This window comes from Haliaeetus albicilla, chromosome 7, assembly GCF_947461875.1.
Source record: "Haliaeetus albicilla chromosome 7, bHalAlb1.1, whole genome shotgun sequence".
Classification (NCBI taxonomy): domain Eukaryota; kingdom Metazoa; phylum Chordata; class Aves; order Accipitriformes; family Accipitridae; genus Haliaeetus; species Haliaeetus albicilla.
This window is the reverse complement of record NC_091489.1, coordinates 15,134,748-15,162,489: the sequence shown is the minus strand read 5'-3', so window position 1 is coordinate 15,162,489 and position 27,742 is coordinate 15,134,748. Positions and strand designations below refer to the sequence as shown.

Sequence of the window (27,742 nt, the reverse complement as noted above, 5' to 3'; positions counted from 1 at the left end):
GTATTTTAAGTTGAAATAAAAGGCTAGGAAAGACCATTACAATGAGCAAGTATAATCTTTTGCACATCAAACACCCAATGATTCCTAAATCCCACAGTTCAATTTGGGGGTTGATCCTGTGCAGTATGCTTTGGTCCTAATGCAATAAAATGTGCATGAGTCCATTTAAGCATGAACCTTATAGCAATTGCTCATCTGCTTAAAGGAAGCATTTGCTCAAACACTTGTGGATTGAAGTCTAAGTACTTGGAAACTAGTGGATTTAAAATCTGTAAGCACTGTTATTTGTGAGAGACATTCTCACTTGTAATCCTCAGAACGCGTTCTCATATGGCAAATTCCAACTCCGACTTCATGTAACATCTTCAGCTTTGGGGTGTCTCCCCACAGAAGCAGAGGAAGGACCAGGTCCTCATTCACACTTCCAACTGTATCAGCTTGCATAATTAAAGGTGATACCCTTCCCTTTAAAGGATCTTTTATGCAAGTCAACACATTTATCTTTAAGGAAAAACATGAGCTTGAGATTATAAGATCTAACTTTATTTCACATTCTGAAGCTTCCAGAGTGCTTGCAAACCATTCAATTCAGACATTGTTTAAACTAGTAGTTAGGTATCTGACAGCCATACTGGTTATGCACCAAACAATCTGTGTTTTTAATCTCCCTAATCCAGGGGGCATAAAAAAATGTTTTGATATCCAGTACAGATTTCAGGAGGAAAAAAATACAGTAAATTTAAGCTTCCTTTTCTACATTGTTTACTAAATATAGTGTAATACAAGTAATAATATGCTGTGGAAAGTTCTACTGTAATGTAAATGTGCATTACAATCCAGGAGTAAAAATTTACTCATCTAAAATGATTTCACTCTCAAGGAACAAGCAGTTTTGGCCAGCTGGGTACACACTGTAGGCCAGGTTGTCTCTTCAAACAGTCCATGAAACTCAATAAGCAAAGGGAGCAAGCTTGAATTCTGCTTTTCGTAGGCAAGTTAGAATAGGCAGCATCACCTGTTCTAAAGATAGGACACTGTGAACACGTGCATGCAATGAAGTTCATCAGACTCAATAAGACTCTAAATGAAAAAAAATATTATTAATGAATGAAATAACACAACTTTCTTTCTCCAGAAGACTATTGTTTTAAGTCCATAGCCTGCAACCAGCCAAATGCAGTTTTGCAGTCTTATCAGCAAGTCCTTGATGTACTAGAACCCATAGTGTCTGCAGTGAAATGCTTTGTAAACTCTTTTAATTGTTGTTCTTCTAGCAATGACATATATCTCTCCAGAAGGGAAACTGCTGCACACTAAAAATAAAACAATAAAAGCCAGTCAGTAAATATATGCAAAATAATTTGCCTTTACAATACGGAATACTTGTGGTTTACAGTAACGCTTGTAAGCTCAATGTTGCCAGTAATATTTGCAAGTGGGGTGATACTGGGCTGGAAGATTGCAGTTCAGAGACCAATGCCAGTGCTTCCTGAGGGATGCTGAGCTTGGCGAAGGGATGCATGCTGCCAGTCTCCAAAAGCCTGGAAAGTAAGATGTTAAGCATTTTGCCCATTCTCAGAAGCTGCTGAATCTTTGTCCCTCCCAGAAGACAAATGAGGACTTGTTCTCTCTACAGGAGCACAGGACCAGCTCCCTCAGGGTCAGGAATCCTGTGGCTGGTAGTTGCCCAGCCCTTTTAGGATAAAAAGGCTTATGTGTGAGGACTAGGACTGTTCCTCTACTTGTGGAAATTCTTTATCCTTTATTTGAACATGAAATATTTAACAGGAAACTGATACAATAAGACTTAAACCGGGCCCCATTTGCCTGTGCTGTTTCCAAATCCCGGACTTCTCACATCAGTGCAATTAGTCTCTACCAAGCCAGGGGTTAGCTTGACATGATACATGTATGAGTCAAGAATATGTGTTAACCTCAACTAAATATTCCATCTTTATCTTCGTATTCCAACTAATTGTACAATCCCGGTATTCAGCCATAGATGTCTAAAATCTTGCTTTAGTGGAAGACAAGATTTCAGTGAATAATTTGCCAGGAAGAATTAAATGTTGGTACAATTTGAGAAAAACAATTTGAAATAAGGAAATGAGTAATCCCATAGCAAAACAGGAAACTTAATTAAATATAGTTGTCATTCATGCTGCTTATCTTGATAACCAGAACTAGAAAAATGAAACATGAGGAGTTCTGCTCCATACAGCCTTACTAGGTATTAAAATGTGACTACCTGTTCTGCTGGCTGCAGACAGAAAATTCTTTATAATTGTTACCGTGCATTTAATGTGTTGTTTGAAACTTCTCTTTGCGTGAAGCTTCGTATACTTCAACATTTTTCCCACAGTGGGGAATTTTATACAGGCAGCCCTAACATGGAGTCTTTTAAGATCCTCCACAATCAGCAGAACAGGATGCCTATGACCACAGCCAGGACTGTGACATTAAATCCACTACAGGGTCTGCATCTAAGGTTCCTCAGACAGAAGGGTTTCTGTGGTTATAGGAAGAAGGTGGGTAATGGAAGGTGTTCTCTGAAAATTTAACATCCTTGGGAAAATACGTAAAACCAGAACTTTTTTTTTTTAAAGAGACAGAATAGTGAAATTTGCAGAAATGTGTATATCAGTAATCCCTAACGTGATCTGTTTCTTCAAGAAATGATCTGGGTTTTGTGTGGCAGCATTTTCTTTCCTCTGAAGATTCAATGGTTACAATTAAAGATACAACACTATAAATATGCAAGCATACGGCAGAGCAGTAAATTAGAGCCAGCAGTGCAAAGACAAGTGATCCCTTGGACGGTGGGATATTGTGCTCTAAGAAATCGCCGCTACCTGCCTCTTGGCAATGTATGTCCCCTCAGCAATGGCAGCCAGAGACTTCTCAGAGATCTTCATCCCGCACGGAAAATTGCTGAGATGACTGAGGTTCCTCCTGAAATGCACGTGTGTGTTTGCAGCAGGGACCTAGCTCAGGAGTCTGGGAAAGCTTTTATGATGGTTTCGTAGGCGGGCGGGGGGGTTTGTGTGGAATGGCAGATGCGGAGGCTGTTGTTAGACCAGTGGAATTCGGGTCGACTTAAGCTGTTGGTGGTGCTTCCCACAAGGGTTGTGGTGGTGTTCGTGGGAGTGAGGGTGATGAGCTGACTGTTCGTCTCCACGGGGAGGGGAGGACACTGCAGGAAAGGGTGGAAGGTGGATGCGCGGAAGCTTGACTTCCTGGGGAAAGAGTTGGCTTGTTCTAAGGAGGCTTGCCGCTGGAAGGTGAGGCTGGCGAGGCTGAGGTTGCTCCGACGTTCGCAGCTGCTGTTGCGGTAAAATCCAGTCCTGCCAGTAGTGTGGCCATGGGAGGAGGGCCTGGACCGACGGCTGAAGGCTGAGGAGCTCCCCTGGGAAATGTGGGCACTAGCTCTGCGACGGGACAAGCAAGTGAACAAGGCCCAAATGATCCCTCCAATCACCAGTCCAACCACCATGGACACTGTGAAGGCTATTGTTATCTGCTCTGAAATACAGCAAAAACACACAGCAAAGTTATTTCATTAACTCTGAAGGATTTTCCCGCCAGAAAATGAATTCAAGATGGCAGCCTCCTAAAAAAGATGAACAAACCCTAAGATCTTTGGATGCAGTACATCAACTTTACAGCACAAACACAGTGGTTCAGGTTGCTCTCACTATATGGTGTTTTTTCTTTAATTTGCATAATTCAACAACATCCAGAAAGTAGCTTGTATTTAATATCAGTTTCTGTATCAATGCGAGGGAAAAGTCTTTAGTGTCCCAGAATCAGCCACCCACCAGCCCCAAGGTGTGTTATAAAACTGCCAAGCATTTGCTGCTGTGGGCAATATGAGGTGTGGATTTATGCAGACTTGTTGTTCTGTTTATAGACTTTTATGTTCTGTGGGTACGTGTTTGCAAACTCACCTATTACAACAGTGATGTAGCTTCTTCCGTGTTCTTAAAGGAGTAAGCCTTGTATTTATTACAACATAAGAACATGTCTCAGCCTTTTACTGCTGAGTAACAGATACTTTAAAACCTCATAGTAGTTAATGTAAATTACTATATCCTAAATTATTATGGACAGAGATAAGCATTAGTGATACTAAGCCTCTTGAATATTTCCCATCCCCAATGCCCAATTTAAAGATGCATTAATCTGCCATTAAGAAATGTAAATTTCTAGTTCTTTTCTAAATGCTTTCAAGAATTAAGAGATATGGAAAAAAAAAAAAGGAGCGTGGCTAGGATTGTTTTCTCCCCCACATGGTTTCACAGTGTGGAAGAATAAGTTTTTCCTTGTATATTTCTAAGAACAGGACAGTTACTTCAGAAAACTTCCCTTACTGTTGCAGCCAAGCACCAGCTTTATTGCTGTTCTAAAAAGTTTGGAGATACATTTGTAATCCTGGATAAGGCCTGAAATGAATGCAAAACCTTTATAGATCCCCTCAAAATTCAAGACGGAATTGGATCTCAAACAAGAAGGAACACTGTGTTGACTACTGGTGAAGCAAAAAGGGAATAAGTGAAAAAGAGCCATGGGACAGCTTGAAACGTGTTTATTCTGTCTGTGCTGTGTTATCATGTTTCTGAAGCATTTCTGCTAAAAAGGAAATTGTATTAATTAGATAGCGAAAGGTGAGTAACTTCTATAGCGTACAGAAGCGCAGGCCAGCTAACGCTGTGCGTAGCTGATCACCGTAGCAGAAGGTAGTAACTCCAGGACAGGGATGCAGATGTTAGAGCCCAAAAAGGGCAAGATGAGACTAGGTTCAAAATTTTCTTGCAAGGTAACAGCTTTTAAAGAGTTTCCCCTGAATTTATGGTGCTGCACAAACAGTCGTTCCCAGAACTCAAAATAATGACACTGAGTCCGAGCTGGGGGAATTAGCCAAAGCAGGTGCTGGAGAGGCAAAGAGAGCAAGTGGCCCAAGAGACGGCTACGGAGAGCAGCCGGCACACAGCGGGGGCAGTGGATGCCTGCCAGGCACGGCACCCCAGTACGCGCCAGCAGATACCTTTGCTCAAAGTCAGGCCTCAGTGCCTAGCAAGGCTTAAACTTAGGGCAGGTCACTGCAGGAGGGGGAAAGCAAACATTCGCTTTCCTTCCAGCAGGGGAGAGTTAAATGATTATTGGTATAATTGCACTTTAAGAATTAGTTATTGTTACCTTCCTTACCTACCTTCCTACTTTTCTACCTTCAGTGAAAAATTGTTAGCTATGTGATTCATACTTGCAGTTGGGGAAAATTAGCTCCCTGAGCACAGAAAGTTTAGCATAAAATTTTTACAGGGTGGGGACCACAAGCAGCGTTACATTTGAAGCCAGCCCTTGCTGCTGCCCATCAAACCCTGTCAGAGGGACAGCATATTCACCCCACGTGTCTTTGCAGGTGTGGTTCTAGACAGGACCAGCATTATCATGAACGACTGACGTCACCGTGAATCTCCTACCCAAGTTTATTCACCTTACATTTTTCAGGATAGACTTGAAGTTCCCTGAGGCCCAGAAAATCTACGCTCTAATTAAGCCACTGATATTTTGGATGGCTACACGATCCCACTGTTGCTCGCCTGTAACCTTGGCTTTCAGATAGGCTTCTAACCATTACCTTTTTCAAATGGGATAATAAGGCAAAGACTGGAGAGGATAAAGCATGGGAAGTTGTTGCAGAGCACTGCTCCCTTTTGGGAATGCTTTGCTGTCTGTTTGTTCAGAGCTGGACTAGGCTTGACCCTAAAATATAATTTTTCTTTAAGTCCTCATTTTTACAACTAAGAAACTCTTGACTGGGCACGCTAAGTCAAAGGGTGATTGTCTGGTCTGCTTTTTGTAAGAACCCACAGGCAGCATCCTGTGCTGCAACTCCTGGCTGCAGATAGGAGCTCTGCCACCATAAGCAGCCTTCTGACAAACTCATCATGATTCTGCCCTTTATAAAACATCTTCAGAGACACAGCAGGCCTTATTGTGCCCCTTTTGGTCAGGAAGAGCCTATTATGCCATTTTAATGGATTTCATACATTCTGTTACTGCAGGTTCCTACTCATACTCCTCAAGGTGGGAAGGGAGAGCCAGGACTTAGCCACCTCCAGTTGAGTAAATCCCAGGGAGTGTCCTAAAGATGAGCACCCCTGCTGCTGTCCCTGCGTGGCTATGGGAAAGTGGAGCAAGAACTAATCCTTTCTGAGGCTGATTTTGCTCACACCTTGGCTGGAATGCTAGTTACCTTATTATATTTTGAGACTGCCAAGGGAACCCCCAGGCACAGGGCTCTGCGCTGCCACCTGATATCCCTGCTCCTGTTTGGGCTCTCAGCTCCAGCAGGGAGGAGGGGAAGGGCATCTCTGTGGGGCTCGAGCGTAAGGAGAAGCACAGCAAGCTGCACAAGTATACCTGGCTCTGGGGTCGCCATGCACCATGGTGAGGATTTGTCCCTGCATCCCTCTAGCCATAATTTTCACCACCTGCACGATCAAACCAGCATTTCACACTGTTAAAAGCAGATGAGGGAATTGACAAAAGTATCGAGTGCAGCTCTTCAGTCCTTCCCACGTGCTGTTCCCCTGTGCTGGAGGTACAGCACAAACAATTATCCCTTCATAATGTCTTCATTTTCTTTCATTTCTTTGATTCTTTTATTTTGCTACTCCTATAAATGAACACAAAAATAGAGGGTCAAAGTATTCCCTGGGGAAACTCAGCTGGGTTTACACTGACTATTGCAGTTGCCATATAGTACCCCAAATGCTCCCATTTCCATTTGGACCTACATTTAATCCTTTTAGTTCTTATTATAGAAATATCACTAGAGCCATTGGTTACAGACACTTTATTCTTTCTATTCCCAGACTCTCACTGACTTCAGTGGGAACTGTGGGTCACACTAATAAGCCCAACTTGCTTTTTGTTCACTCCCTGCAGAGGATGAATTTCACTGAAACGTAATTCAGTTCTAGAAAATTACGCTGAAGAATTGTAAATCTATGCCCATTGATTTCCTTTTTAGAACGTCCAGCGATCACAGCCCTGAGGTACATTGGAGAAAACACTACCAAACAGAGAAAAAGATCAAAGGCAGACTGGGACCTGCTGCACCTGGGATTTTGAGGGGAACGTCTGGCTTTCACAGAGTTGTTTTTCTCTTCCTTAATCTGGGCAGTGCCAGGGCAGAACTAGCCTTTCAGGAGGGTCAGAGCAATACTGACACGAAGTGTCTCCCAAGGAGCCATTATAGTACCTTATGGTTTTCTAAGCTGCGCATGTCATGGTCTCCTGAGAGCTGTGCATATCTCCATTATCATGGAGATAAAGTAAGGATGCTGCCAATAACAATAACTCCCCAGGTGCTGGTCCCCTAAGTATGTTTTGGTCTGCATGTTTCTCAGGCTGCTCACACTGCCTGCTTTATTTAATTGTGCCATAACCAAAAAGATTTGGTATCCCACCTCAGTCAGTTTTCTCCACTCTCACCTCTAACACCAGCTGAGGTGAAGGGCAAAGGTTTTTTTCAACAATGCATGACAGACTTTGAGGTACAAAGCCAGAAATAAAAGGATAAGGAGACAAAGAAACTGGATATCTTAGCTACTTTACCTTTATTATCTATAGTACTTCCAATGTGTCCATGCAAAAAAAGGTTGGAGGTTCAGAACCCACAGTAACACCCCTGACTTCTGGATGTTACCCCCAGATCTGAACACCAAGCCAGCATGTGTCTGTCAGCCCAACATCTATCCAGATTAGGCAATTCCTTCTGAAGCCTCTCTATTCTCTTCTCTCTGACTGCTGCATGCAATGTTAAGCAAATGTAGTGCTACAGGTTTGTGCAGGGGATTATTTCCTCTGCTATGAAAAACTTTTTCTTGGCTGTTCCAGCTTTCTTTAAGGCTTTCATAACTTTCCAGGAACTGTATATATGAAGTGTTAGTGTATATCCTATCAAGTTGATACCCTCTAGCAAGTTCTTAACACTCTATAGAATCCACACAGAAGAAATTTGGACATGTTCTTAGTAAAGATGACAGACAGGCTGATAAGGTGCTTTTCCTAGTTACGGCCCTGAAACAAGTTCTTCCCATCCAGCCTGGACATCAGTAGCAAGGCCAACCAAAGGGGGCTTATACCAATCTGTAAGTCTTCTGAGAAGTGGACTACGTTCTCTCCCTCCTCACCTTGGGGTATACCTCACAAAAAATTAGCAACACAGTCCCTACCTAGACTTGTCAGTCCCTGGATCAGCCAAAATCTTTATAAAATAGATTTGCTTTTTGTGATGGAGGATCCTGCCTCTATCATGGAGTTTAGCAGGATCCTTGCAGACATACTCAGGTCAATCTCTTGTTTCTGTGAGGGTTTCATTTTACTTTCATGTGTATAGACCACATCAGATAGCAAGACATCCCTTTGGATTCAAAACATGTTTGCATTGAGGATTCATTTTTCCCAAGGAACGTCCCTCTTACCCTCAGCTCTGCCTGGGCTGGGCTGGAACAACATTTTACTGCCTGAACTTAGGAAATACTTGGGACTTGCATCTTTCCTATAGCCTTTTGATAAATTCCCCAAAGTGTAAAGTTAAGGTGGGCATGAGATCTTCCTTGCCTCATGCTCACAAATATATACATTTGTAAACTTTTCACCTGGCCAAGTATATGAAGGGGTAGTAGTACCTTTCAAATCATGTAAGTAGCAGCTTCAATGAGAGCATCTCAGAGCAAGAACCGGGGCGGGGGAAGATGGGATAAAGTAGCAAATGCAAAGGAGAGAGAAGTGGAAAAGCATCTCTTAGTCAGGCTGTGCACACGACTTGAATTTGAACTTCATCTTTGCCAATAACAGCTAATAAAGCTAAAAAAGAGCCAGCTTTCCGAGCATTTGTTCTGCTCATGCTATTGCTAAGCTCAAGGAGGCAGAAAACACCCATAGGGTGAGATGATACCTACACATTTGATTTGATTTAGTGGGTGACTTTCAAATATTACAATCTTTATGTTTTGGAGCTGTTAATTTTTTGTTATTGCTTTATTAAAAGGAAAATAATTAAGTAGTTTTATCTTAAAGTTATCAGAAGTGGTAAGGTAGCTTGTCAGTCAAGAATGGCATTGTTCAGCATTCAAACTCAGCTTGCTTTGGAGATGTTTTACTCATATTAAATTAGAGCAAGATTCTGTTCATTTACTTAAGCAACTGAGTAATTTTGCCAGTTTTCTTTTCTTCCACCTGCCCAAAACTAGCATGAGGCATCACGTACCTGACATGCAACCTTTATTCTATGTGGGCTCCAGCCAGCTTGTGTGCAGAACATACAAGCTCACTGATTTCAGCTGTATTAGCAAAAAGAAGTATCAGAACATATCACCACGTTGTATAGTGGAAAAGACCTATTTTTATAATTTCAATCAAAATTCTAGAATTCTAAATTTATTTCCATTTTAATTCTTTCCTTCTCACATTTTTGTGAGCTCTCTTTCCTTTAAGTGATGTCATATGCCAGTGACTCAAAACTTGTCTAAGTTAGTAGAGCATCCCTCCCCCTACATGCACACACACTTGTGCGCACACACATTGCCTTGACCCAAAGCTGAAAAGCCTTGACAACTGGTAGAGGCTTTGATCTCAGACATGGAAAGATCCAGCTCAGCCTCTGCCTCACCCTATACTTTTTCCCAAAATGAAAGCTCAGTGACAAAAGCTGGTATAAAACCCGTACAAACCAGTATGGGAATTGATACCTGAACATTGCACGTCTTAGTGTAGAGCACCAGCTAGTGTATTAAAGTATGAATTGCATTTTACAAATGACAAATCTAGTAACCGGACTAGTAAGAATGGTTCAGACACTGTTTTATGGGAGTCTCGGTGTCTCAGGTTTCAAGTGAGGTTCAGGTAAGTCATCAGCAGATATTCATAACACAGCCTCATTTTTACGAAACCAGACAGGAGCAGCCAGGGTCCATCACAGTTTGAACACACTCATAGCATCTTCCTACAGCTATAGCAAATGTATGTCTCTAAGCTGGACAGGCTGCAGCTACTCTTCCTCACACATCCCAGACAGCAAGCTTGGAAAGGAAGCATACCCTGGGCTCAGAGAGCCACCACTTTTTCCCACCGCAGAAGGTTTGAAGTGATTTGAGCTACTTGAAATTTTATGCCGGTTCTACTGACTCCAAGAAAACTTTGTTTAAAGCTGGGGCTGGTATCAGTAGCCAAATCCTGTACTGTTGTTGTCGTGCTGAGTTCAAAAAAGCAATTCGTCTGTATCTGACAAGTGTTGAGAGTACTATCTTCCCCATTTTTGTCACTAATTGTATTAGCAAAACAGCCTCTCATTAATCATTTGTAGGCTGTCCATGATTCAGTTGGGTGGGCGAATCCATTGCTGTGTAATATCAACCAGCTGTGATCTTAGTCATGGCAAAAGTTTAAGAAAGGTCACACAAGACTCTTGTGGAAAGAGTGACAGTGACAGGCTACAACAGCACAAGGTGGTTCAGGTAGTTGTGACGTCCAGAAAACAAACAGAGGAGGATGGTGGCATCTGGAGAACAGAATCTGTGGGAAAAAAAAAGGTGAAGGAGAAGCAGACTGTGCAGGACGTGAGAACTAATAAACAAAATAAGTAAGACAGGCTGCCAGAAATGTCAGTGCTCTGCATTCAGATACAGCTTGCTAGAGGGATGTTTTATTCGGCTTGTGCTAGTGCGAGATTCTTTTCTGCAGCAACAAAGAGTAATTCTCCCACTTCACTTAATAACTAAACAGTTGTTTTTATGTCCAGTACAGATAAAAAAAAAGACTGGATTTAAAATAGAGCAAAGGAAATAAAAAAAATATATTTCTATCTGTGAGGACAGGTAAGAACTACAATAGATAATCCATGTAGGTGGTGCATCTACCCCCATTAAAGATTTTAAAAACCAGTATCAGTCAAGAGTTGTTGTAATATAGTTAATACTGTCTTGAAAAAAGGAGGTACAGATGACAGCTCAAGGTCCATACTGACGTTATTTTGTGCAGTTTCTAATACTTTCTTCGATCAGGTAATCAAATAGGCTCTGGAAGCGTCTGAAAAATTGTTAGGTAAACGGCAAGGAAAAAAAATGCAGTCTGTGCCCTTGGATTAATTCTCAGTTTGAAACGCAGAGGGGACGGCTCTTTATTAGAGGGTTAACTTCACCAACGAGCAACCTGCTAGGAACAAGATTGCCCTCTGCTGGAAATTTGTGCTGGAAATCTGAACAATACATAAACCACCTTAATTCTAATAAAATAGGGTGTCAGAAAAAACCAACAAGAAACATTCCAACGAAACATTACAGAGACGTTACTAGTACCTCAAAGCTCAGAAAAACTCTATTACATTGCCATAAACACTTAGGACTAGCATTTTGCAGAGGCTTTGAAAGTAGACTGAGGCACAGCAAAAGTGTTCAGAAGGTTGGTGAAGTAAAGCTTGTACAGTTTTGTGCAAATATCTGTGCTGATGGAGAAGCATGAGGCTAAGTCTGTTTTTAAAGTCATATTTCTTGCCATCGGCAGCAAAGTCCAGAATGACCTCCATGCACCAGAGTACATTTGCTTCGTTTCCTAATACCATAATTCATTGTGATAAAAAGCCAGACGAATAGAATATGCCATCTTGATATCCCACAAGCCAACTCAGAGTTAATGATGTTCCCTTGATATTACTGGCAGTTGATTTTTACTGGAATGATAAATAAGGAGTAATTGTAATAAACGGAAACATCTAAGATAGAGATGTCAGCATGTTTAATTTAATGCCTTTGGCATAACTATATAAAACAAAGCAAAGATTCCTTTATGCAGACAGAGATAGAAACTTTGTTACCGCATGGTTTCATTATGATTCCTAATGCATTACAAAGACAGTAATATAATTTTTATCTTTTCCGTGTGTGCAGCAAATAATCCTCTGGCAAGGCAGTCTTACCAACCTCTCAAAACCAGAGTATAAGGCCTAAGCTATAGCCGCTGCATGAACCTAAATCAAACAGAAAATCACAATTTGCCACAGTGCAATAGGGCATTATAGTTACTACTTAATTGATGAGACTATTTCGCCTGAGAATATAATAATTTCTTATATGAACAGAGCATTAGTGACTGGAGTGAAATCTTAAAATTAAGTAGGATTTCCTAAAATTCTTGAAATTAAGGAAGAAATACCAGAGCACGTATGCTACATTTATGAAAACAGAGGATATTCAGGGTTAGAACAAAGCACAAGGTTTTCAGGTTGCTGGGAAGACTGTAGGGTAAGGAATACGTTGAAATCATCCTCAGTCCCACCACAGCAATGCTGTTGTCTGTGGTCTGGGAAGAGCCTACCTGACCCAGACACAGCCTCAGGTGGAGCTTGTCCTTACTGTGAGAACCCACAAAAGGCCACGAAGTATTCGTACTGAAAGTCCAAGTTTTATCAGAATATGAAGTAGAACATTTTAAAAGAGAAAAAACTTAGAGTGACGAGGCACACCCAGTACCTTGAGACACTAGGTATACTAGAAATAAAGACTGCATTTCAGCCCGCCCAGTACATCCTATAAACAGAGGTTCTCAATGCAGTGCTTTTCAGAAGTGCTGCAACCTCTGCACATTTGCCTCTGGGTCTCAAGTGTCTCTCTGCCACCTGAGAGGCAGGACCTTGTTTCTGCTCCTGGCCCTCAGCTGCGCAGTCTCTCTCCCTCTCCCCCTGCAACCTGCTCAGCTGCTTCCCAGGAGAGGAGCCATCTCCTCTTCCCAGTTCCATCCCTCTTACCTCCATTTTACATGTACATCATGTATTAGCATAGACAAAAGGAATGAAACAGATACATACAACATAGTGTCTCGGCAGAAGCTGAAGGAAATCTACTGGGGCCCCAAACTGTAAAGTTTCTCAGAAACACTCTCACTCAGAAATATATTGCCTTTGAAATACTGCCACAGGGTATTCTGCTGACAGGTCTAACTTGTGTATTGCTTGTTCAAAAATAGCCATCAATGAAAGTAGTGTTTAGTGTTCTATTTATCGTCTCATTATTTTTTGAGATTGCTAAAACTAGGGTCTTCTTCAGGTGAAAATTAAGAAAGTTGTAAGAAAGTGGAAGAATGGGAGGAAGAGGAGCTGTTTGTGAACTTCACTGAATACTGATCTAAAGTACCCAATAAACAAGTATTCAAGGAGCAGGAAGAGGGATCTGTATTTAAATCAGATTTTCCTACATTTTCACTGCGGTAAGACCTGAGCTACATCCAGTAACACAAAAAATCTGCTACATTTATCTTCCTCAGGGAACAGGTGTAACAGCGAACATTTTGAGAATACAGAAGGATGTCCATATGTGGTAGTACTGTACTCTTCAATTAGTTAACTGCAGTTCAGAAATTTGAGCTTTCTTTCTCCTAGTACTTCCTGTGTGACCATCAATCAGTTTCAGAGATTTCTCTTGTATGAAATACCTCTGTGAGTATCCATTTCAGTGTGGGCTAGGAGACCTAATTACATTGTGCTCACAAGAATCTGTGCAAACACAAGCTGATGAATACTGGTGTCATTTCTAAGTGAGACTGTCGTGGTTTAACCCCAGCCAGCAACTAAGCACCACGCAGCCGCTCACTCACTCCCCCCCACCCAGTGGGATGGGAGAGAAAATCGGGAAAAGAAGCAAAACTCATGGGTTGAGATAAGAACGGTTTAATAGAACAGAAAAGAAGAAACTAATAATGATAATGATAACACTAATAAAATGACAACAGCAGTAATAAAAGGATTGGAATGTACAAATGATGCGCAGGGCAATTGCTCACCACCCGCCGATCGACACCCAGTTAGTCCCCGAGCGGCGATTCCCCGCCCCGACTCCCCAGTTTATACACTAGGTGTGGCGTCCCATGGTATGGAATACACCCTTGGCCAGTTTGGGTCAGCTGCCCTGGCTGCGTCCTGTGCCGACTTCTTGTGCCCCTCCAGCTTTCTCGCTGGCTGGGCATGAGAAGCTGAAAAATCCTTGACTTAGTCTAAACACTACTGAGCAACAACTGAAAACATCAGTGTTATCAACATTCTTCACATACTGAACTCAAAACATAGCACCCTACCAGCTACTAGGAAGACAATTAGCTCTATCCCAGCTGAAACCAGGACAGGGGGACACGATTACTGATCTGGAGTATTAGCCAACTCTTGATGACCCAGGACAGATGATCCAGGCTGGAGATTCAGTGTGAAGTGTGACACTGGTGCTTGTCCCACACGAGCCAGCGGTGCCTGGGAGGCTGTGTCTGCTCCAGGCTGGTCCAGGTCCTACTTGCCTGGAGACTCCTGTGCTTCTCAATCAATAGAGCCATCAATGGTCTCCGTCTTCATTTATACTCTGTGTAACTTATGCACCTTCCACAGAAGCTATGTGTCTGCTTGATTGGCTCATCCTTCCGTTACCCTGGATAACTGAGAGATGGCATCAATATAACATAATTTTTTAAAGCAAAGGGTTTAAAATTAAAAGATGTCAGTTTAATGGTCAAATATGCCATAAGTCTGTGTTAAGATGTTGGATTGTGAATTCAAATGTCTGAAACAGGGAATTAATTTTCTTCTGCGAATAAGGTGCCAGAGAAGCAAAGCAGAGGCTTCTGCTGAGAAGCAGAAACAGCCCTGGCTGTTTGCTTCCGCAAGCAAGTGTGAGAGCCCAAAAAAGTTTTTGCATTGCATTGAACTGACTATTTTTTTCTCCCCTAATTATTTTGCTGAAAATTTCCTAGACATTATTTCATAACAATGTTGTATAAATTTCTATTGTTGATGGAGTTTTGGTTGAGGTTATTTAACGGATAAATCTTAAGTTACTATTGTCCCATTTTCAGTACAGGAAAACGCAACTCACATAAGTCTCTTTTCCGTCTCCTCAGGTAGAAGGGGAATAAATTATGTTAGGAGAACAACTTAGGATTGCTTGGTGCAAATTTAACTACTATACAGCAGGCTTCAAAATCTGAACAAGTACCTTTTATTAAGTTTGTATAGGAAGTGAAGCTTCTACCTTGAAAAGCAGGGAAAAATGAACTTGTCTGTACTAACTGTTATTGATAGTTTTTTCTGATTTTGTTTTTCTTCCCAGACAAAAGGATAAGGTTATGAAATGAAGATAATCTTACAAAGGCAAAAGGGTCAGTCTTGAGTCTTGATTTTACTTTGTGCTCTTCTTTTGTGATTGTGGACATCTCATTCCATCTCCGTGCTTCAGATTAATCTTTTGTATAAGGGAGATGGCACCACTCACAGCCACTCATTTGCGTCACAAAGATCTTTGACTCCTGGTTAAATGAATTACAATGGTAAAATGGGATATTATGGATCAATACAGAGCATTTTCCTTCAACAGGTTCTACAAGAAGAACTGAGGCAGAATGATTACACCTATCATGTGCTGAGACTAAGTCATGAGTATGAATCTTGCCAGGCTCTAGCAGCTGCGTATGCAGCTACAGGGAGTTTGTCCCGGGGAGAAAGCACAGCACTAAGCTCCTTTTTTTTTACGTGACACATACACATGCTTACATATGCATTGGTGTGGTGCTTGGAAGAAGAAATATACTTCATTTCGTAGAGATGAGATTCCTGTATTTGGTGGAAAAATAAAGAATGATGCTTCTGGCAGCTCATGTGACAACGGGCAGCACCACATACTCAGTGAATACAGTAGATGTAATTGCCAAAAAGTGTATGCGCTGTGTGTTTGATTAATATTTAAATAATACTCTGAAGAAACTTTGCTTCTTTCTTCTACTACCTCAGATCTGTGCCCTTCCTGCTAAAGATGGTTAAGAATTTGATAAATTAGTGGTTGTATGGGGGGGTGGGGAAAGCAGGAAAGAAGCAGTAATTAGGATGCAACAAAACACAGCCTGAGGATGACAGACTCACTTTAAAAGAATAATTTATATACAAGGAAGAAATCGTGCTCTGAATAGATAGCGTGCAAGAATAAGACTGGTCTCTCCTCTTCATGACTTAGTTGTTGCTTTCATCCAGCTACAGTAACACGCTTTTCTTTTGGCTTGCCAGAATAAGGGCAAGGAAAAAAATAGGTCCCTCATTAATATCTACTTTTATCTCTCTGACAGGTCTGCACATAAGATCTTGGAATGGATTTACATATTATCTTCCTAAATGTAAGCTCTGACTATTGATATAATCCCCTTTGCTTCAGTATTGGAAGTGATAACTTTCACGTGCTTGTCAAATCTTTTACTTAACTGATAGCAAAATAAGCATAATCATATTAAATTTGGAATAGTTTGATCATTCTGCCCCTTGAGAAGACAGTATACGATTTATCTGATAAATTTTTAAGTAGGGTTTATACAAAACAATAGTAGTCTAGTAGCTGATACAAAATGGTACCTCCAAAAGCTAGCTGGAAAATAAAATACAGTGTAAGGCTAAGACACAGTTCTGTGTCCTGGAGAAATCAGTGTGGGCAGAGTACGTTTAGGTTTGACATATGACCTTGACTCCTGTCCTTGATGGAGCACAGAGGAAGTGGTGGCTTCCTGCAATAGTTTGGCACCAGCATAAGCAGCATTAGGAGGTGCAGTGCAGCATCTCTTGCCTGGCTGCTTCAGGCTCCCTGTAGCACTCCTGGAAGAGAATGAAGCACACAGACACAGCCGCTCCAGCAAACAGTGCTGCCACATGCGTAAGACATCCAACCGAAAAGCTGCATACAAACCAGCCCTTCTCAAACACAGCTGAGGGGGAACAGAAACATGGTGACTGCTGAAGCTGAGAGGGGGAAGATGAGCAATGCCTTCCTTTTTAATTACCTCACAAGTCATAGATTGATTTCTCATTTGGTGTAAGAATAGTTCTGGAGGACTTCAGAGGAGGAGCCAGGGACCCTGAGTGTTAGAGAGGAATGAGATTCAGGGCTGTCATGTTGCCACTGAAGGGCTGATGTTCAAACACAGTTGCTGCCATTGCTAATGCCTCACCATCACATGCTATCTTTTATCTTCCATCAGTTAAAACCACATCCTTGTTGCCATTTCTCTCTGTATTAGCACTATTTATATGGAAGCTGTGTCCTGTTTGAGTCACTGGCCCAGGCTGCTCTGCTGCTGCCTTGTGACACATCCTAAGTCAGCTCACACGGTGGTCGGGGAGCTGGAAACGGGAAGATCTTCTGGTGACCTTGACCTGGTACATAGGACATAACCCTTCTCCTTGCAGAGATCTTAACAGGTTCAGGCAGAGGAAAGATCGTATGTGTAGGTCTCCCTTGCCCCAGCAGTCCTCTAGCTACCATGATCGTTATCAAAATTGTGTGGAATACTTAAATCAGCTTCTGACCACCTGAGCACTTGAGAAGTGATTTAGTTATGTGACATTTTTTACATCTCTATCGCAGGATTTTCATGTGGACCAGTATCTCATCTGAAGGGGGAAAAAAAGAGATTGCCATGGGGAAATCTCTGTTGCTCCGGAAGCCGTGCAGCAAAAGTTACTTTGATGCTGCTGGGCCTGGGAGGATGCACAACCCTCTCCAAGAGGTGAAAAAGAAGTCTGTCTCAGGTAGTATATAGGTGAAACTGAGTTTTACTGATGTTGCCGATTTTGGGGTTTTTGTCTGTGTGCTATGTTCTCAGAGTCTGACTGAATTCCCAGTGTGTGGCATTTGTAACAGACAAAACCAAAACTGGTCCCTGCCCTAAAAACTCTGCTGAGCTGTGTAGGATTTTCACAGTCCTGATTTCTGTGAATTCACTGTGCAGATACATTGCAATTATTCTTCAGCAATATGAAAAAAGTTACTCATTCAAACGAAATCTTTGGTTATCTGGAAATATGGCTTCACTATTAAATTTGTGGCATCATGTAACATTTCACCGAGGAGCAGGAGGGAGAACTTGTAGGTACACTAGATTTAAGACTGGTAATAAGAAGGGAAATATTTCACGGATGTAACATTACCATAAAGATCTCCTTGTCTTTCATAGTGTTGTTGAAATATATCATATTTTATATCTGTGTTGTACACGTGCTCCTCAGATAAATGTACTTGAAAAAACTGAGTGTGTTTACAAGAAACATTTGCAAAACCAGAACCAGCTTTCTGTCTGGTTCTGAATCACATTTTACCTCATCCTCTTTCTCTTGACAATATTCCTACAAAGCAGCACAAGGAAGTTTTCTCCATTTTTCAAATAGGGACCTCCTCCAAAACCTGGAGGAACCATCTGTCTTATCTTCCAGCAACCCAACTAAAAATCTGCCTCCCAGTATGCTTATTCCCACAAACATCTTTTGGGGGATCCGACCTGCTCTAAGTTCAAGTTGACCATAGGAAAATAAAATAATTCTAGTTTGTGAATTTGGGAAGACTCAATGTATTTTACTCCATGTTAGGAACCTTACATGGGAGGAGGCTTTATGTCACCATTGCCTTTACTCAACACAGCTACACAGCCACTAAAAACCAGGTATGCTTGCAGGTGCATTATTTAATAGAATTGGGGAAATCTGCAGCCCCAAGGATGTGGACTTTACATACCAGACTGACACAAAGAGGTATAAGCATATTCTGCTTCTTTCTGCAGTATACCTTGTATTATGAACTCACACCATTCACACAAGTAGAAATTTCTAGTGCAGACAACATTTTGCACATATTTTAGAGGAATAATGTTCTAATTAATCCATCTGATCAATATCTTCTGGGCTAAGAAACAGAGAAAAAGTCTCCAAGGCTCTATTTTTCCACCAGTTTTCCTAGCCATTTCGTGCAGCGAATTCTGAGAGCTTTCTGACTAAACTAAGAAATGCATCCCTCTTTCCTATTTATTATTTTATGCATTAGACTACCTTTATATTGGCTTGTCCAAATTCATTTGCCACTGACATACTAAAACCAATTAATGAAAGCATTTGCATTATATGGTCTTCAAAACAAGCTCTTTTTCCACCATCCGTAGATATACTTGGCTGTGAAATGGGAATGAAAGACAAGGTCTTAAGGGCATGGAAAGTTAGCTTTGGACATGTACAAGTTTTGCTTTTTTTAAAGGCTCCAGCTTGAATAAATAAAGTAAAGTATAAGTATAGTAAAGAATAAGTAAAGGAGAAAATATTAGTCAGAAGATGGAAGGTTAGGCAAGCAATAAAGAACTAGCAGAGCTCTAGAAAATCTATAATAACAAACATGGAAGTATGAGCCATGTATTTGGTTGGAAAAGATAGGTGAAGAGCTGGAAGGAGGGTTTGTTCACATACAATTGGCTCTCATATTAACTCCATCAGGACGGGGACAGAAGTCTGCTCAGTGATTTGAGTCCTTTAACACCACACACCATGAGGTAAAGCCCTGAATTGCAAGTCTTGAGTGATGGATCAGTATGCCTAATGAGCCAGAAGCCAGACTCTGAAATTCAAATGTTAAGCAAACAGACTTGTTAAGGTAGTGCATGATGAAGCACTCTGGGAAGTCTGAGCAGGAAAGTTGTCAATGTAGACATAGTCAGTGTATGCCAGATGGGGGAGATGCAGATTCAGTGTGAAGACTGCATTTTATATACATATATATATATATATATGGCCACCTGTGACATGGGAGAGGTATTAATACAGCCTCCTGGCCAAAGAACTCAGATATATTTTTTCAGATATGTTTGACCTCACCAAATCAATATGGATCATCCCTTCCTCTGATAACACTTGCTGGGACCATTCTGCTCCTTTCCCTCTCTCTCACCATGTATTGATGAATTTGGCTTGCTTTTAATTTTTTTTCTTATTGGGTAATTTTGTCTATTGTTTATATATTATTTTAACTAAATGCAAAAATGCAATGAGGTTAAAGAAATTCAAAACTGACAAAAAGTCAGTTATCATTGGAATACATTTTTCATTTATTGTCCCCAGTAGTAGTACGAATGGAGAACTGCTTACTTAGTCATCGAAAATACAGTGTGGAATTTTGGGTCATGGCAATACTCATACTTGCGCACTAAAAGGCTCTATCCTCATTTCCAGTCTCTGTTTTCTGAAGGAGGACAATGTCCTACTTCTTTGGATAAGCACTGGAAGGAATTATTCCCTAAAATACTAGAGGAGGAGTGCATCATGAAGTTGGAAGAAAGAATTTTGCCTCTCCCTCTCTCTCTTCTCCCATTGGGGCTGCTTCCAACAACAAGAGCCTGTAAAGTCTGAAGCTGTTTGTCTCCAGCAGAGTGATTTCAAAAGAAAGAAGCTCACTTATTCACATCCCCCTTCCAAACTTTTGCAGGCACCAGTGATCTAACCCAAAGACTCTGCAGAAAGAGTGAAGGCATTTATTCCTTGTGCTATGAGCTCCTTATGATGTGTGATACACTGCCAAGTATTGCACTTTTAAAATCACTGGGGTTTTCCAAAACACAGAGACGTGACAAAAAAGAGACCAACTTCAAGAAAAAATTCCAGTTGATGCAGCGTCTTCAATCACCTTGCTCTATTTTGACTAGCTGTCGCAAATTAAAATACCAGGAAGAATATGCACACTAGGGTGAAATTTTTAAAAAAGGAGAGAAGGGAATGGAAGAGAAGAAGAAAAATAGCAATTCAGGAAATACATCCTTGAGGTTGATACTACACCTGAACCCAAGGCTCTACTTTTGTCATGTTTTCCTCCTACTTTGTTCCACTTCAACCCTGAAGGTTTTCTCTGCCAAGAAGGAAATCTCCAGTGGTGTAAAGCATCTGTAAGTGGCTCTGTGTCATGCCTTCTCTTCCTCCTATCTGCCAGCAAAGGAATCGCATCTTCAGCTTAATGAAGTCCTCTGCCCTATCAGCAATGCCCAGTCTACCAGGATAAAGGCCCTCTGGGGTATTCGGGTTTATGCTGGTCTTTTCCAGCCATCAAACTAGGAAGAGCAGTAGCCTGGTAGAAGCTACCACTGCCACATCTGCTGTCAAGTGCTCCACAGCTGGCTCCAAATTGGAGCTGTCATGTCCACATCTCCAGCACGACAGCCGAGGCAGCTCCCAGAGTCTTTATTTGCTGCTGCTAAAGCTAGACTGGAAGGGTCCAAAGGGTGTGAAGAGGAGCAAAGGGAATGAGGAGAGACCACCCAGTGGGTATGCTGGAAATGCATTGACACAGTCATCAGAGTGGAAGCCAGCAGGCTGAACCTGGCCACCACACAGGTAGCCAAACGCTTCTTTTCTCACTTGCAAAGGACTGCACTGGATTTGCTGCTCTTGCTTCTACTCTGCCATGGCTACCACCCATGAAGGATCCCAGAAGAGAAATCAGGTCCCATGGCTGTCTAGGTTGGACTTTCCTCTGTTTGACAGCTGTGTTACTGGTCATGTCAGTGCTGCCCTTCACAAGCAGTATTTCAGTTCATAAAAAGCATGACGCAAAGTCCTTAACCACCTTTATTACTACACTACTAACATGACGTCACAACACAGTGTCAGACGTCAGAATATGTTCATCCCTAAGGGCCATCTTTTCCAGCAGAGTATATAGTCTGACTTCTTTCAAGCAAACAGACACATTTTAATGAGGAGATCAGTGGGTTGCGGGAGAAACAAGGCAAAATTTGACATTATATTTAAAACCATGAGTGCATTTGTAGCTTATGAAGTCAAGTGATAACATTTAAAGTATTAGTGCCAGGCAGTTTGCAATATTAAAATGCTGGAAGCCAGCAGATATACGGCATTGTTTCCACACACTGGACAAAAACCACCCTGGATTCTGATTCAAGAAAAGAAAAATTGTCCTTAATGTTTTCAAGGTATTAAATTGTAATGTTGCATTTTTAAATAGATAGTTGAGAAAAACTAGACTGAAGGATAGTCTAGGGATCTGAGTTTATGTTGATTAATATCTGCTTACAGTTTTTCTCTCTGCTGCTGTCATATTGATCAAATGTACTATTTAAATTAAATTTCCTGATTTGAAAGTATATTACTATCTGCACTGGAGAAATAGGATTGTCTCGAAGCCATTTATTGTATTTAATTGTGTGCGACTGAAAATGCTTTTAGGAATTACAAGAAATGCACTCCTCGTTAAAATGGAAACATCTTTGCTTCCACTGTTAACTTACAAATCAAAATTAACTCAATAAAAACTATATTAAAACATAAAAAATGAGATTAGTAGTTGACGGATGGGTACCAAACCCTGAATTTCTCACTCAGCTATTGCCAAACCTCCTTTTGAAACTACCAATAAAAAAATAAATAAATCCAGATTCTCTGTCTACAGTCCTATGTGATACCAACGGTGCTGAAGTTCAGCAGAGGCTGCCTTTAAGTGCTTCTCTTCCTGCCTCTGCCAAAGTACTGTACTACGGAATCCTACTGCAAAGTAGGGTGACCGGAGGTAACACAGCTTCATAGAAGCTGGCACCTGAAAGAGATTAGCTCCTGCATCCTTGGAGTAGGTCAGACAACTTGTCTGAAACAGGCATGTACGTCTACAAAGACCGCACGATGTCTGTAGTAGTGAACACCTCTAGCAAAGTGAGAATTGGAATCCCAATTTTGTGCTTGTGACACATTACACAGAGGATATTTACTGACAGGGCCAGGAGCTCTATCATGAAACTCATGATCTAAAACCAGAAGAGGAGGTTAATATTGCATTTTTTTTTTCCAGCAGAATTGATTTTAGGCCAGCAAAACTATTGGTTTGCTGCTTCTGTTTGCTGCCTAATTTAGCATTTCAAAAATACTGCAGAATGATGATGGTGAAGACTGAATTCAAAAGAAGAATTCCTGCAAGATCTGCAGCTAAGCATGTTATCGACTCTCCAGGATGTCACTGACTCTACACTGAGCTTGCAAAAAAGTGTGCTAATTTTTTTTTTTTAATATTATTATTTGTTAAGGTCTTTGCATTAATATAGAGAGAGGATTTAGACTACTTAGACAATCCATGGAGCATGGCTTATATCAAGGTGCATATATCTTGGTTTTATCTACACAGCTTTATTCATATCCACTTCCACTAGCCTGGAGCAGTTGTAAAAAGATTTATATGTGCTCACACATAAATAAGTGGAGGACAGTTTAGTTTGTTCATTGTTTTAAAATTCTTAGAGTCACTTCTAAGATGCTATTGTGTGAAGTTACAATTGGAAACTGGACAGCTTTAGAAAACAGGATGCCTGTATATTTTCCAGACCAAGGAACCAGCTGTTAGACAATAGATGGCTTATAAAAATGTGAGAGATTAAATATCATTATGAATAGTTTCTTTAACAATTTTTACAGCATTTCTTTTTTTCTCAAAAAAGTTAGTTCCTCTCAGACCTTTGCACACATTTTGAACTTTACACTTTGGCTGAGTCCATGGGAGCTGCTGAGGAGTCACACAGGCATGGAAGAGGATCTGCATCTTGGTAACGTATTCATGCTCACAGCACTACGTGGTGGGTGGCTTAGAAAAACAGTGAAAGGAGCCTGTAAGCCATATCCTGAAAAATCACAGTTTCAAGTACTGTATTCTCATTTAATAAAGAACTCCATGTTATTTATATCTATCATGTGCAGTTTTATTTTCACCTCAGGTCATGTATCTCCAAGGATGTCAGAAAATACACTTCTATCATTTTAAGTGAAGTTTCCTCACAGTGAGCTTGTGTCAGCCACTGTCTTCCGACACAGACTATATACCGTCCCTCCCTAGTCTACCACTGTCCTGGTTTCAGCTGGGATGTAGTTAACTGTCTTCCTAGTAGCTGGTAGGGTGCTATGTTTTGAGTTCAATATGTGAAGAATGTTGATAACACTGATGTTTTCAGTTGTTGCTCAGTAGTGTTTAGACTAGAGTCAAGGATTTTTCAGCTTCTCATGCCCAGCCAGGGCACCTGACCCAAACTGGCCAACAGTGTATTCCATACCATGGGACGTCCCATCTAGTTTAGGAACTGGGGGGAGTGGGGGCGGGGAATCGCCGCTGGGGGACTGGCTGGGTGTCGGTCAGCGGGTGGTGAGCAATTGCCCTGCGCATCATTTGTACATTCCAATCCTTTTATTACTACTGTTGTCATTTTATTAGTGTTATCATTATCATTATTAGTTTCTTCTTTTCTGTTCTATTAAACCATTCTTATCTCAACCCAGGAGTTTTACTTCTTTTCCTGATTTTCTCCCCCATCCCACTGGATGGGGGGGGAGTGAGTGAGCGGCTGCGTGGTGCTTAGTTGCTGGCTGGGGTTAAACCACGACAACCACATATGATACACCTACAGGAAAGGAAGAGGAAATGCTATTAACTCTTCTAAAATCTGCCAGAAAAATAAGAACGACCACGCAAGCTCCTCACAAACCCCCGAGCTGTGAGGCCCATCTGCTGTCAGAGCGTAAGCAAATGGGAGGTGATCGGGGCTGGGGACAGCAGCGGGCCCTGGCAAGCCAGGGGGGCAATGCTGGTGGAAGGAGATGCTGGCCCTGTCAGCGGTGAGGGAGCTCACACATGCCCTGCTCTGTGGTGTCAAAAGCAGCTCTTGACACCGAAGGACAGGGGCTTGGTGCACCTGGAGAGGTACCTTAAATGGAACCACAGGGTAACAGCAGTACCAGCAGGGCCAGCCACGTGCAATAGGCTGTGGAATTTAAGCGTTCGCTTCTTAGGTGCTTTTTTTGACTCTTCATGAAGATGGAGAACACCTTTCCCACAGTCTGAGCAGTGTGGTTAATGAATCCTTAGAGTTTCATATGACTTTGCTGTTTCTTGTGGATGTTTCCATGACAGTAAGGCAATAATTTACCTCAGAATGAAAGCAAATCTGCAGTAACAAGGGGCAGCACCTTTTACACAAGGATTTTTAAAGTACATGTTGATGAAAGCACTTTCATTTTTGTTCTGAAAGAGCCATTTTAGAATTACATGTAGTTCCACTCTACAAAAATGATAGTTATTCTTCAGAGTCCAGCAGACAACCTCCAGACAACAAGAGACTATGAAACAGTAATAACAGTATTTTTTCCTCAGTTAATCTATAAGTATTTCTCAAAGACATTCAGTAACATTATCCTACTCTTTAGCCCAAGACACAAAAATAAAAAGTGAGTTGCTCATGGTGCCCCAGTAGGAAAATATATGTGTCACTGCAGGAAACATGTGGATGGCATTCAACAGATTCTTGTTTCTTATGTTAAGGAAATGGAGGAACTTCTTTAAATCTTCTCATATAGTTATTTTCCACTCTTTTCTCAAGGCACTTCTATGCAACAAAAGTCCTATTTTGCTAATGCATATTATTTTTTAGTTTAAGTTAGTGCACAGATTCTTGGAGGGGTCATTGCTCAATAGCGATAACATAAAAAAATAGACAAAACCAGATCATATGATTCCCTCTAATGCTAAATGCTAATACATGTTAATGTTAAACATAGCAAACAATAGAGCTTTTTGGATGGAAAGGTTCTCCACAGTGGTTCACAGAACACTTTAGGCTCAAGTCACTGAATCTAATTACCTTGAAGGAATTTCAGTATAACATATACTTCCACCTCACACTCTATACATTTCAGTTAATGAACCATTCCCAGGTTTGGGTGAAAGAAAACAGTCTTAATGGATAATAATCAAAACACACATTGAGGAAAAAGCAAGGAAAATCTGACCATGAGGCACCACAACAAATTACAAATAATTTTTCATTCTGGAGGAGTAAGAGTTTATTCCAAAGGTTGCAACACGTTTAGTTTTTGCTATCTCTTTTTTCTTCAGAAGATGAAACAGATCATGTCTGCTGTGTAGGTACATCCATTAAACAGTTGAGAATGTCTACCTGATCTAAAACATACTGAAGTCAATAGACACCTTTTCAACCGACTTCAGTAATGAATTTTGTCAAACAATCAATTCTGCCCTGGCAGATCCTGCTGTCTTGATTAGTTTAAAAACATGATAAAACTTTGTCAAGGAAAGATTTGGAAAACAATCTTTTGCACTGCAAAAAATACAAAATCTATTAATTACTTTTGCTTCCAACATGAGGCTTGAAAGTATCTAGACGTATTTTTTAAGGCAATCACCAGCAAATCTCAGCAGCTACTTTAACAATACTCTAGAAAAAGAAACGAAATCCTTACCCCAAAACTTTGGTGGCCATGTGATTGGAGAGTAAGTACTGTTTCTATCCATAACATCCAAATAACAAATATAGAATGGTATGTCCACAGAGGAGCAATGGGTTTCTGAACGTTTGAGATTTAGCAGTAGAAGCAATGCTTTTGTGCTGCCAGGGAACTGTGTTGTTTGCCTGAAAGGAAATGGATGTATCGCGTTTCCTGCTTGTGGACTCGAATTAGCAAGTGCTTGCCTTATCTTGGAACACCACATGGTTCCCCAGACGAGGAAATAGTTTCCTTCTCGTCATTTCCTCAGCCAGAGCAAATTGACTCAGAACAATACCAAATCTCCTCCTTCGCTGAAACTTTTTGAACCCCAAAATGTCCAGAGATAGAGAGATGAAAATTCTTTTCTCTTTCCTTTAATGATTTTCTATGTTGAAGACTGTCCTTAAACATTCAAAAGCACTTGTATTTGGTAGGAATTTTCAGCAAGGAAGGAATGTGACAGGAAGCTTTTGATAAACACCATGCCACTAGTATATTAACTTAGGGTATGAGGATTGTTAAGTATTCGCCGTTGTTCCTTGGCTAGTTTGAGGAACTAGCTGGGCCTGACAGTGTAACTGTTGGCATTAATATTTTAATGAGTGTACTTCAAATTTCCTTTGCCAATTCTTTTCCTTTCCACACCCCATTCTAAAATATGAGTTCCGTGCAACACAAACAGGCGTTGAGCTAATTGTTTGGACAGTTTTAATACAATGCAGTGTTAATTCCCTGTTGGAATTTGTAGGTACTGCTGCTAAATATAACAAATAGCAATAATAACAGCCCTACAAAAGAAAATAGCCAAGATATTTAATGACACAGACCCAGAATTAATGGAGAATGTATGGGGATCAATAAAATATATGATTTTGTATTTACGTGATAAATTCTGTAGGACCTGATTTTAACTATTTTCCTCTTAAATATATGGCAGATAATGGATGTCCATAAACATTCTGCTGTGATTGTCAAACTCTGTTCTTTGAAGAGTTGTATGAGGTTTTGTTTTGCCCATTGTTAAAAAGAACAGAATCAGCTACATCTATTTTTCACAATGAATATCAGGACTCCCCAAAATTTAGGAATATTCTAATCTTAAGATTTGGATCTGGCATGATTTTAAGGTTGAATCTTTTTTTGTTTGGGACTTCTTTGCATGAAACAGATTTTTAAAAGTACTGAGTAAAGATACCCTGATGGTTAATGGAAGACTGATGGCTTTCAAAAGTGGTGCTTAAAATGACATATCCAAATACTGAGTTAAGCACCTGAATGAGAAATATCTGGTTTTCAGATGTCTATGAACAAGGTACAACTTGATAAGAAAGATTATTTAGTTTGTTCGGGACACAGATACCAGAGCAGATGTTAAAAATATACAAATTAAAGAATTCTATGACTGGGGTTAGTTTTGTGCTCTGAGGAGTAGATGGAAATACAACAAAACTGAATTATTGTAAACTATAAAATGAAGAAATGTAGTGATTTTAGTTTACTGAATGCATCTATTGAGATAATAATTGTAAAACAGAATTAAACACTGACTTTAATCCAGTTGAAAAGCAGCTGAGTTCAGACATG

The 27,742-nt window shown here is 40.8% G+C and overlaps 1 protein-coding gene across 2 annotated transcripts; it reads right to left on the bottom strand.

Moving 5' to 3' along the window:
* Positions 1-521: 521 nt before the first annotated feature.
* On the bottom strand, positions 522-26,381 carry MYCT1 (MYC target 1). 2 transcript variants are annotated; one of them, XM_069787040.1, is made up of 2 exons: positions 26,132-26,381; positions 522-3,522 (listed from the first exon to the last, which is right to left on the bottom strand). In XM_069787040.1, the coding sequence occupies exons 1-2, from the start codon at positions 26,379-26,381 to the stop codon at positions 2,990-2,992; spliced, it is 783 nt and encodes a 260-aa protein (XP_069643141.1). In that variant the 3' UTR covers positions 522-2,989. The 2 variants fall into 2 exon arrangements, with proteins under 2 accessions (XP_069643141.1, XP_069643143.1); XM_069787042.1 differs by having other exon boundaries at positions 522-3,517; positions 26,132-26,314.
* Between the last annotated feature and the right edge of the window lie 1,361 nt (positions 26,382-27,742).